The sequence below is a fragment of the Miniopterus schreibersii genome, assembly GCF_964146895.1.
Source record: "Miniopterus schreibersii genome assembly, chromosome: 16".
Taxonomy (NCBI): Eukaryota; Metazoa; Chordata; class Mammalia; order Chiroptera; family Miniopteridae; genus Miniopterus; species Miniopterus schreibersii.
In genome coordinates, this window is record NC_138116.1 from 8,896,452 (window position 1) to 8,908,872 (window position 12,421).

The window sequence follows — 12,421 nt, forward strand, 5'->3', positions numbered from 1 at the left end:
GTAAGATAGTAAATGTCAGGACTACAACCATTGTCAAGGTGTAATAAACAAAAGAGCCAATTCACAGAAGCAACCACTTTAAATTAAGATACATTTTATAAATCAAAATTTTAGTGTAAAAAAGGAAACCACAAAAATAACAGAAGAAACCATGATTATCATTTTTGTAATCTTGGGGTGGGAAAAATCACTCCAAATGCTAGTAGCTTTCCCTTCATTGTAACAAGCAAAAGAGTGGCCTTGTTCCCTCTACATACAATCTCAAACACTCTCCAGAGGTACCATTACTACCCTCCGCCAAGAACCGCTGGATTAAATCTGTTTTGGAGTGTCCACACAATGGAGTACCATTTTAACAAAATGGTGAGTGTAGGACTGGTGATTTTTTGTGTTTAATTCTTTGGGGAAACTCTCATAAATATTTGAATGAAAAATGCATGTTACAGAATAATTATTTATAATGTGATGTATCCATTCAGTTCACTCAACATACACTTATTTAACATTTGGGTGTTTCACATACTGTTCCTGCTCTGTATTCTGCACAGAGCAGGGAAGTGTTCACAATCTATATCCTTATAAATAAGTAAATAAACAAATAAATAAATAAATGCAGTTACCTTTAGCCAACAAATAAAAATTAATCTGTAACCTCATACTGCCCAAAGATTACCATTTTAAGGTAATTTTAGAATATATTTTGTTTATATTATTTTATGCTCATATAAATACATTTTACACAGAACAGTCACACTGGAGACAACATATACTGAACATATTTCTGCATTCCATACATGATGTGGCCATTTAAAAAATGTTATTACTGTTGTAGATACTCTGTTGTACAGTTATGGTGTTCTTTCTGACAGTGTATTAAATGAGGAAGAAAATTTATACTTTAAGAAAATAATCTGCATTATTTTAACTCGAATTTATTGCTAGGATAATTTGCTTTGAAGGACAACATCAGACAATACAGAAGCATGTCATTGTAGTATCATACAGAATAGTTTCACTGTCCTAAAAAGGTGCTGTTTTCCACCTTTTCATCCCTCCTCCGTCCCCCTCTGCTTGTCTTTTTGATAGAATAATTTACTCATTTTTTAATAGAACTTAATTTCATATGGAGTGAATTCAGATCCAGTTATTATTTTTGTTGGTAGTCTTTTTTTCATATTACATGTTTTCTTTTGGTTTTGCATTTGTTATTTTAAATGAGAGGGGTTTTGTTTTATTTCCTTTCTTGATGCCCACTGTAGCCCAGCCAACCCTTAACATCAAGCAGGAAGCCTGCTCGTAACCCACCTCGCACAAAGCTCGAGTCATCTTCTTCCTGTCAGTATTGTTGGGCACCACTTCCTACCTCTGAAGCTGGAGCCCAGCAGGCCTGCAGTTCTAGTCCTGTTCATGGTTTTGTGTTTCCATTCCATGGAGACATTTATATTGTACTCAAGCATAGCTATGCCTTTTCAGTTTTTTCTTTTTTATATTTAACTCTCATTGGTATGTTTTTGAAGGGGGGATGAAAGTGTGTACCCACTACAACGTCTTGATGATCTTGATTTTCCTGCAGTCATCTCGTTACGTTACAAACCCGTATTACGAAAATGAAATTCAAGATTTACTTCCTTCCCTAGGAAAAAGCTCAGGCTTTCTTTTTAAATAGAGAAGGGCTGTTAAATACTCACAGAGTTTATCTTCTCACTCACAAGACTATCTAGACATGGAGAAAATAGATTTATTAAATCAGGACCATTCAGGTTTATTTGTTAAAATATTTGTGATGTTTAAAAGCTTGGTCACAACTATGGTTTATTTACACCAAGTTTGTTCATGATGCCAGTCCCAGTGGTTTTTCTAAGAATAAGTTGTAGCACTGGGTAGCAGAGGTGTGTCTGTAAAGTACTTCACATGAAAAAAGTAAGGACTTTAATTTATGGCAAAATCTATAATAAGAAAAGGCTCTCCCTGCAGCCTTAAATTCTAGACATAGCTGCATAAGAAACAAGGCAAATCCGTCTCTCATTCTGCTTTGACTGGTCAGTTTGAGTATCATGTTCAGTCTCACTCTAAGGCCACAGGAGAGTGGCCAGGAGAAAGCCAGTAGGTGAGGACACTTGAAATGACATCCTGAGCCACGACTGAACTAACCAGGGCGTGGCGGGCCAGCCGGGGGGTGCTCTTGTTAGACACCTGTGCATCGTTCTGTCAGGCCTCCTTTGAGGATAGCTGGCAGCGCTCTGGCTGTTATGCCACCCTCATGTTCCGTTTCTAGTTTTCATTGGGTTAAAGGTGTGCTAAGAACACGGGTGTTTGGAGTTACTGCAGCTCCTCACCTTAGGCTGGACTACAGAGCTACTTCGACCAGGGAGGTAATGCAGTATAACATCCTCTGGCTGGTTTGTGCGTTTACATAAGTCAAACGATAGTCTCGTGTTGTCTCTGATTGACAATAGGAAGAGCTCAGGAGAGACTTGAAAATTAAGAAAGAAAAGGAAGTGGTGCAGGCCACAGCAGCGGCTGCCACTCCCCCCGCAGCGCCTCCTGCGCCTCCAGCCCCTCCGCCTTCGCCCCCGCCTCCACCGCCCCCCCAGCACTCGGGCCCCCAGGCCACGGCCACGGCCGCGCTGCCTGCAGCTTCCCAGAAGAGGAAGCGGGAAGAGGAAAGAGACTCGAGCTCCAAGTCCAAGAAGAAGAAGATGATCTCTACTACCTCAAAGGAAACCAAGAAGGACACGAAGCTTTACTGTATCTGTAAAACGCCTTACGATGAATCTAAGTGAGTAGATCCTTTGAGCTCTAGTCTATTTTCTTAAAGTTTAGCCGTTAATCTTCCAGTTTTGAAGAATATTAATATATTGGTAGAAATGTAAATGGAACTAGTTAAAAGTAAGGTAATAGTGTTTCATCTGTGATCTTGCATCTGATATTCTAACCTTGACACTAGCAAGTAAAACTTATTCCCTGTGTTCATGATTCATGTTTGTCCTTAATACTCTTTCCTGTCAAAAGCAAGCTTTCTGTTGCTCCTTGGCTTTCTCCTCTCCTCTCTGGATTAACTCCAAGTCAGTCAGTAGTGCTGTCTGGAGGAGGAGGCGTGTTGCTCTTGCTGCCAGAGTTCAGAGCATCCTTTCTGGAATCTGTTCACCACCCTAACACATCACATTCTAGAGACTGAATCTGAATGGTGCAGGAGGTTTCAAGTTTGAGTGCCTTTGTTTTCTTATCGTTTAATTTTAAGCAATTCTCTGGTTTTTTATATTGGAATGGTATAACAATATTATTTTTGTCAACGTTCCCACTTTCTTACTGGGGAAAAAGTCAAGAAAAATACCAAAAGCATTCCTTTTACCCACTCCTCAATTAAGACACTCAAAAATGCAATAAGCTTGGCAGCTGGAAGCTGTTTTTGACAGTTGTGACTTGCATTTGGTAATATATACAAGAGTTTAGAGATGCTGGTCTATAAATGTAGTTTTACTTTTTATCATTATTATCACTTAACAAAGTATTTAGCTTCCGTTTTGAACATTTAAATGTAGACCAGCTAAGCCAAAATTAACCACAATATTTTTTTTTACAGATTGTGCTGAAAATATGATCATTTAGAATTAGGAATGTTTAATGTCTACTTTAAGTGGATGCCTAATCAATTTTTAAAATAAAATTCTCTCTTTAATGATGTTTAAATTGCAACCTTGAAGCTGCTTTGGTGGTGCTATTTAAATTATAATCTGCAAGTCCTAGATCAAAAGTTTCTGTTGGTAGACTTAGCTATGTGTTGAATTAAACAGATCAGTTTAGGCATCTTCACTTTTCATTGTCTTACTTTACTGGGAATTATACATAATGTAAAAACTGGAGCCCTATTAACTGATTTTTCCCTTAGTCTGATACAAGTGTGCCTCCCTTTAAGCAAAATATGTTGAATGATTTGTAGAACAAAACAGAACATAATTTACTTTCTTTACAAAAAGATCTGCTTATGGAATTTCTTTAAGAACCTTCTTTGGCCTATTTAAAATATTAAGGTGACAGAAATGTATTTCATGTAATATCTAAGTTGCATAAAATGAGGCACACGTGTACATGTGCTCATTGTATTGAGACTGCCTCATTATTTTGTGGATATTTCATATTTTTTCAGTTTATCATTATTAACATTTCAGTATACCAGGTTCATTCACTCCCTGATCAAGTTTGGATGAGTTAGTGGGGTTTTTATTAAGGAGTATTTTGTAATCTTTACTACCAAACTAGGTTGGTTTGGGAATCTAGTGAGAGTGACTAAAAATTGAAGTTCAGGTTCTGAGCTTGTTTTCAGAACATACAGCCCACCATCTGGTGAAGGCAACACAAAAACACCTTGAAGGGCCCCCACCCGTGGCTGTGAAAATCATGCGAGAGTCATAATTTTTTTTAAAAAAGTTAGTGGTAGTAGGATAAACCACACAACTGTGTATTATTCCTTAACTTTCATAAAGTTTGAAGCTTGAGGACTACTTCTGTTTCTCTAGGTGAGTCTACCAAGAAACACCTTGCTAGAACCAATGGTATCAGCAAGGCCAGTCTGGTTCCCTGTGACCCATACTAATTCTTCCTATGACTTTGACATGGTGTTTCCTACACAGTGCCTGTCAACACTCTTAGATACACTGTTGTTTGTCCTAGAGACACTTTTCATTTTGTCTTTTGGGATCTTATATTACGAAAGCCTTGAGTAACCCTGTATGTGATTAGCCCACAGGTACACGCTCATGCAGCCCCCCCTTGCCAAATACTGTAGAATCTCTCGCTGTTTTGGATCACTTTCCTTACAACACTCTGCACTGTTGTCCCTGATTTTGAATTGAAGCAGTTCCTTACGGTTAATTAACTTGGCCCCTCTCCATATTGTCTCACACATTGCATTAACTGAAAAACTGGCCCATGTCATACTCTGTCACAGTTAAGTTAAATTCCAATGTTTATTTAGAAAAGTTGGTAGAAATTGAATTACTACATGTACCTTTCTTAGTTTTCTTCTTCATATCATGTTTTGACCATTTATCTTCTACACCTGGCTGACCTGCATGTTCCTTGTAGTGTAACTTCTATTTGGTGTTTGCGCTTTGCTTTGTTTTCAAATTTAAATTGTGAGATACATTTTCAAACCTATCTAAGGAATAGCCCTGATTTTGAAATGGCTTCTGTGGCATAGGTTTGACAGATGTAAGTCTTTGATTCTTTGGCTTTGGTTTTTGTGCCTGTTACAGTTTTACACACATTCATTAAGAGGCAGACATTACCATCAGTGTGTTCTTTATTTTTCAAATTTCAGTATGTTTTAAAGACCCATATTTCACTAAACTGTATTTGTTGAAATTGATGTGAGTGACTTTATGTTTTCACACTTGATACAGTGTCAGATGCTGTAGTTTGCCAGAGGTAGGACGGCCGGATTCAGGATGTTTAGCTGACTCATTGCAGAAAGTTATCCTGTAAGAAAGTGAATCAGGGCAGGGAAGACAGATTTAAATACCATGCAGCTCAAAAATGACAATTACATTGTCATTTTCATTGTGAATACTTTTAGGTTCTATATTGGCTGTGATCTTTGTACTAACTGGTATCATGGAGAATGTGTTGGCATCACAGAAAAGGAGGCTAAGAAAATGGATGTGTACATCTGTAATGATTGTAAACGGGCACAAGAGGGCAGCAGTGAGGAATTGTACTGTATCTGCAGAACACCTTATGATGAGTCACAGTGAGTTCTGATAAGAGCATCATATTTAATAATTTAGGAAGCGAAATTGCTCTGACTGGTTACTTATTTATTTTAAAATAAAAAGCAAGATATTTTCTGCATATATTATACACTTACATTACAAATTCCTTTCCAGTTGTTTTCTCTTCTTCCTTCTTTACCTCCCCTTCAAAATTTATGTTGCTTCTTAGTGAATGTTTGTGTTCATTGGGGAAAATGTGGTTTAATGGTAGACTTGATTCTTCAACATGTAACAGAAATTAATGAGATTAAAACAGCCTGCCTTGTTTGGACTTCATCAGTGTTTGAAATGGCGCTTTCTTGTAGGTTAGAAAAATACTAATTTGGATACAAGCTCTGAGACTCTGTTTTTAGCTTACAGGATTTTGAACTCCCAGTTGGGTGGCCAATATTAGCTTCCCATTTGATAATGGTATCTGTTGAAAGATTTTTGGCTTTATTTTGTTTTGAGCTTTAAAGTCAATTAAAATGCTTTACATTTTTCTTCGTATTGGTTCTCTAATATTATACCATGTTCTTAATAAACTTTTAATGCTTGTTTTTAACATCAGAAATACTAAATTAACACATAGGAACATCAATCTTCAAAAGTATTAAAACAATTATAATACTAAATCTGTTTTATATCCCAGGGTTAGAATATTTTCAGGTGCATGCTTTTTGCTTTTTAAAGTAAATTATAAGTAATATGATCCCATCTGTTTTGAACTCACATTTCCATTTTGGAACTTGCAGATTTTATATTGGCTGTGATCGGTGTCAGAATTGGTACCATGGGCGCTGCGTTGGCATCTTGCAGAGTGAGGCAGAGCTCATTGACGAGTATGTCTGTCCACAGTGCCAGTCGACAGAGGATGCCATGACAGTGCTCACGCCACTAACAGAGAAAGATTATGAGGGTTTGAAGAGGGTGCTACGTTCTTTACAGGTGAGAAACCACTCTGTGTGCAGCGTCTGAAGCTGAAATTCACCAATGTGACTTTGGAAACATTCCTAGGGTTTGAACTTTCCAATCTTAGAGTACCTGAATATTTACTGTCTCCCAGCCAGTCTAGTGAAGTGCTCCACAGACTTCAGTCCTTCACATGCCAATGTCATGAGATTTCCACAACCACACAATAGCTCAGCTGCTGTTTACCTAGCACTTGTATTTAAAATGACTCTTTTTAACCTAAATTTTATTTTTAAAGAGAACTTTATCCCACCACCATAGATTGAAAAACAGTCTGATTAAATTCTAGTGAGGTACAAATGTTTATCTAAGGATTTGAGCCAAAGCTTTCCCTCCCTTATTCAAAATCAAAACGAGATGGGGGTGGCTTATAAGATTAGCAAATGCCAGAGATGTATCAGAACCTAAGAGCTAGAGTGACACTTCTTCCTGTCGTTCTCACCGGCAGGAGAAGGGAAAGAACTGAAAGGAGAGCTATAGTCTCAGTATGTGGTTGAACGTTATTTAACATTACATCCCAGCCACCTCATTAGCCAACAGTGGTGATCATTCCACACTTTGCCTTTTTTTTTTTTTTAATTAAATATATTGATTTTAGAGAGATTTGTTGTTCCACTTGCTTAGTGATGCATTCATTGGTTGATTCTTGTATGTGCCCTGACTGGGGGTCACACCCTCAATCTTGGAGTATCTGGTCAACACTGACTGACTGAGCTATCCGCCAGGGCTTCCATTTCACACTTTGAACCCACCCCATTCCCCATTTTACAGGCGTGATTGCAGTGCCTACGTTATTCAGTTGGCAGGTCATCATGCCAACTTTCTTGACTCCTGAGCTAGTGCTTCAACCTCCACCCCCTCGTGCCAAGGCCCTCAGACCCTTTGAAAACCATTATTTTAGAGTATGCCCATCTGAGATAATTTGTGACTAGAGCATTATTATAAACAATATTATCTATCCAGTTCAAGACTTTTGGAGTTTGCCAGTGGGAAATTTTAGTTAATTAGTATTTCTACCTGACAATAAAAATGGCCCTTTTTGTTTTTTCATTGTAGGCCCATAAGATGGCCTGGCCCTTTCTGGAACCAGTGGATCCTAATGATGCACCAGATTATTATGGTGTTATTAAGGAACCTATGGGTAAGTACTTGAGTGGAATAAGAAGTTTTTCAGAAGTCTCAGCAGATTTTTCATTTATTACTCATGAGATTAATATATCATGAGGATATTTTGAGCAAGCTTGATGGGAGTACAAATTGTCAGTAACTTGTAGGACAAATTACCAGTATGTATTAATGTTTAAGTGTGCATACCCTTGGACACAGCAGTTTCATTTTTTAGGATTTGCGTGTACATAAGTACGGTGTTCGTCACAGCAGTGTTTATAATTGCAGAAATACTGGGAATGAAATAAACAGCCATCGGTAGAGGAGTAGCTAAGTCAGATGATACGTGAGCAGAGTATTTTGCAGCTGTACACAGGAATGAATGTGTCGGGGTCTGTCTGAGCCTCTCCTCCTGTCTCCTCTTCCTCGTCTTTTCCTGAAGGAGAGCAATTTGATGGACCCGCAGGAGAGACCCGACAGAAAATGGCCTCATTCCCTGGGGGAAAGGGTAATGAGTTACAGCTACAAATGATTGCATTAAGATGGAAAGCTCTGGGATTATATTAAAAACAGTTCATCTGCAAAAATTTATAAAAATTACAACATACACAAAAGTTTACAAAACTGCCAAGGGATTAGTTAGTAGCTCCATCCAGCTGATGAAAAAAGTATTCCAAAGCCAGCTGAGCATTTTATAAGTGGGAAGGGTTTTATTGTATTTGAAAGTTGCTAAGAAAGTAGATCTTAAAAGTTCTCATCACAAGAAAAAAAAATTTGTAACTGTCTGATGGTGGATGTTAAGCAGCTGATTATGGTGATCATCTTGCAGTATATACATCTATCAAATCATTATATGTTGTACACCTAAAACTAATATAATGTTATATGTCAACTATATCTCAGTTTAAAAAAATTTCTTTAATGAGAAGGATTTGTGTTTGGTGACAACTTTTTAAAGAGAGGGAAACACAAAGAAGAAATAAATAAGGGCTAGTTAAAAGTATCTTTGAAAAAACCACATAAATAAATTAGTAGTTGTTGCCTCTCTTCTCCAGAAGTTGAATATAGAAGTTAATCCTTGTATGCATTTCAGATTTGTATAAATCTGCTTTAGATAGCTAAGTAAGTAAATAATTTTACTTCTAAAAACAACACAGGTTAATTGTAGAAAATTTAAGAAATAAAGGAAAAATAAGGAAAGATAAAATGCATCTTTCATCTTTTCCTCACTGAATTCCATTACATTTTGGTGTGTGTGTGTTAAAATTGAGATTATATAATGATCTCTCTGGCAGACATCTTCCTGTGTCATCATTCCTCAACAACATGATTTTAAAGGCTTTATATATTTTGTAAATTGAATTACCTTAAGTTATTTAACCAAAATTATTTTCTTGAAGAGCTAGACTGTTTTGCTATCTTTCTTGCTCTTTTTAATACTACCCAGATAAACATCATCTTCTATAAGTATGCACATAGAGATAATACAGATCTCCAAGACATACTGTTGAAAGAAAATTGAAAAAAATGAAAGTTACAGAATAATACTGCGTGGAGGGGCGCAAAAGGGGAAGGGGATGGGGACATCTTAATAGTGTCAACAATAAAAAGAATAAGTTACAGAACAATACCTAGGTTTAATGCAGTAAATAATTATATGTTTTCTGAGGGTACATAAATGTCTTTAGAAATACCTAGAAAAAGAAATACATAGAAAATGTCTGGGAAGATATAGACTGAATTGAAATTAGTTGTTTCTCTTGGGAGTATGAGGGAACCAACAAGATCAGCAGCTTTATAACATCTTCATAAACTTGTCAGTACCTTTTTCACATCTGTTGTGGTGTAGACCTACATAATTTTTTATTGTGTGAAGTTAATTGATTTAATCACCCCCAATTAATGGATTTTTCAGTTATGTGCAGTTTTACTACTATAAACACCACTTATATGAACATCTTTGTTCATGCATCTGCCTGCACTTGTTTTGTTAGGAAAAATTCCTAGAATTGGAATTTCTGGGCCAAAAGATTTAAGTACTTTTGTAGGCTTTTGCTAAATATTTTTAAGCTGCACTTCAGCAAATTGAACCAGTGTCCACTAATTGTGTATATCTGCACTCTTGAAAACACTATTATCACTTTTTTTTTAAATAAATATCTTTATTGATTTCAGAGAGAGGAAGGGAGAGAGAGAGAGAAACATCAATGATGAGAAAGTCATTGATCGGCTGCCTCCTGCACGCCCCTGACAGAGGATCGAGCCCACAACCCGGGCATGTGCCCTGACCGGGAATCGAACCCCAATCACCTGGATCCTAGGTCAACGCTCAACCGCTGAGCCATGCCCAGCTGGGCACTATTATCACTTTTTTTTAAGGCGAAGGTTTTTTTCCTTTGAAAATACTTGTTTCAAATAATGTTTGAAGTACAAATTCACATGTCAAAGAGATGTAGAAAATTAATTGTAGAATTATTTCCACTCTTACTCTCCCTTAGAGAGGCAACCTCTGTTAATATCTTGATAGTATAATTCTTAATTTCTGCTAATCTGGAAAAAAAAATGGTACTTTGACTTTGCGTGATTTTAATAAATAGTGATGTATGTACTGTTTGAACATTTTCTGTGTGAGTTTCCTATTTATATATTTTGCCCATTTATTCTTAAGATACTGATCTTGTTGCTAATATTATTTAAGGACTATCTATATAGTAAGGACATCTAAATGTTTTATAGTGATTTTGAAGGGGCATATGATAGTTTTTAACACTTTTGGTTTGAAATTTATTAATCATTAGAAATTCTGCCTTTGGAGCCATGCTCTTAGTCTTTTTCTCCTACCCAAGTGTTTCCGTAGTCATCGATATGTTGTCCATTTATTTATTTATAATCCTCACCCAAGGATATTTTTTCCATTTATTTTCAGAGAGAGTGGAGGAGGAGAGAGGGGGGAAGGGGGAGAGGAAGAGAAAGAAACATCGTTGTAACAGAGACATATTGATTGGTTGCCTCCCACCCGGGCCCCGACCAGGGGTATGTGCCCTTGACTGGGAATCGAACTCGGGACCCTTCAGTCTGCAGGCTGATGCTCTTAACCACTGATCCAAACCAGCCAGGCCCCAACCTAATTTTTTAATGAATTCTTCCTTCCTCTACTTATTTGAAGTGGAATCCTCAACATATATGAAACTCCTATGCTTAATATAGTTAGGTCTGTTCCTGTTTTGAATTCAGTTCTGTTAATGTTTGTGTCATCCTGCACAGTGCCATGCTTTGCATTATCACAGCTTTATCATATCTTTAATGCCTCTTAGATTAAATTTTCTCATTGGCCTTTATTTTTCAAATGTTTCTTAGTCTTGAACTTTTATTTTTTGATCGCACTTTAAAATCATTTTCTCATATTCGAAAATAATCATTTAGATTTAGCTTAGAATTCTGTTTCTTTCAATTAGCCTTAGATGGATTTGAGATCGCTGGCCTTTTACTCTCCCAAATTTTTATGTAAAATTGTATATGGAATTTCACTTTCTCCTAGGGCCTAATGTTATTTCAGGTGTAGTTATTTTAGCTCAGTATATTCCAAAGCAGTTATGTGTGTATCACCCTAATGATTTTTGTCATTTCTGCATGCTTGTACTATTGCATACTAACATTTTTATTCATATCATCTAATATTTTTCCCTTAACTTGATTTAAGTGGACACCTTATGTCATTACTGCCGTAAGTGGTGAGTCAGTATCACTTGTCACCAAGGTAACAATAAAAATGAAAAAAGAAAACAAATTCTGTTGAAGTGTTGTACATGGGTTACAAAACTACAGAAGTTTTTTTCTTAATTCTGGATTTGCTCTTTCTCTTTGTACATATGACAGGTATATGTAATTGTTTGCCTGTGAAAGTGTATTGTACTTAACTATGTATTGATCATGCTGGTATAGTTTCGTTTGTTTAAAACTAATTGAATAAAGAGCGGTTCTCTATACTTTACTGAAAGTAAAAGAACCTTCTTAACAGTAGCCAAGATTTATACATTAGGCCCAAACAAAAACAAGACTGGGGAAGTGTGCCCATTTTCTTTGTGAGTTGCTGATTGCTAAGAGTCTAGTGGAGTCAGCTTGGTTCCAGGGCTGCTCGGGCAGGAAATACATATTCTTGTTAAGACTGTGAGCAGTGTTCACATTGGAAAAATCTTAAAGGTTTGAAAATATTTTACATTTTGTGTTTTTAAGACCTTGCCACTATGGAAGAAAGAATACAAAGACGATATTATGAAAAGCTGACGGAATTTGTGGCAGATATGACCAAAATTTTTGATAACTGTCGTTACTACAACCCAAGCGACTCCCCTTTTTACCAGTGTGCGGAAGTCCTCGAGTCATTCTTTGTACAGAAATTGAAAGGATTCAAGGCCAGCAGGTGAGCAGATGCAGCCAGTGTTCTGGATTGATTCAGCTCCTCACACTCTACTGTCTTAAGGCCAGTGAAGTCTATGGTGAATTTGAACCTTAAAATCAAGAATGCTTTAAAATACACACACATACACACACAAACAAGACAGGTAAGACTAGCATTATGATATACTGCTAAG

General features: G+C 36.8%; 1 protein-coding gene across 19 annotated transcripts in view; it reads left to right on the forward strand.

Annotated features, from left to right (window-relative positions):
* Positions 1-12,421, forward strand: part of BPTF (bromodomain PHD finger transcription factor) — a gene marked incomplete at its 5' end in the record, with an annotated part of 95,897 nt that overhangs the window by 77,473 nt on the left and 6,003 nt on the right. For 10 of the 19 annotated variants that reach the window (XM_081115893.1, XM_081115882.1, XM_081115887.1 and 7 more), the window contains 5 exons: positions 2,457-2,779; positions 5,576-5,749; positions 6,506-6,698; positions 7,779-7,863; positions 12,063-12,249. In XM_081115893.1, the coding sequence (XP_080972019.1) occupies positions 2,457-2,779; positions 5,576-5,749; positions 6,506-6,698; positions 7,779-7,863; positions 12,063-12,249 (962 nt within the window). The remainder of the gene's footprint in view (positions 1-2,456; positions 2,780-5,575; positions 5,750-6,505; positions 6,699-7,778; positions 7,864-12,062; positions 12,250-12,421) is intronic. The other 9 variants (XM_081115897.1, XM_081115883.1, XM_081115889.1 and 6 more) reach the window with 1 other exon arrangement.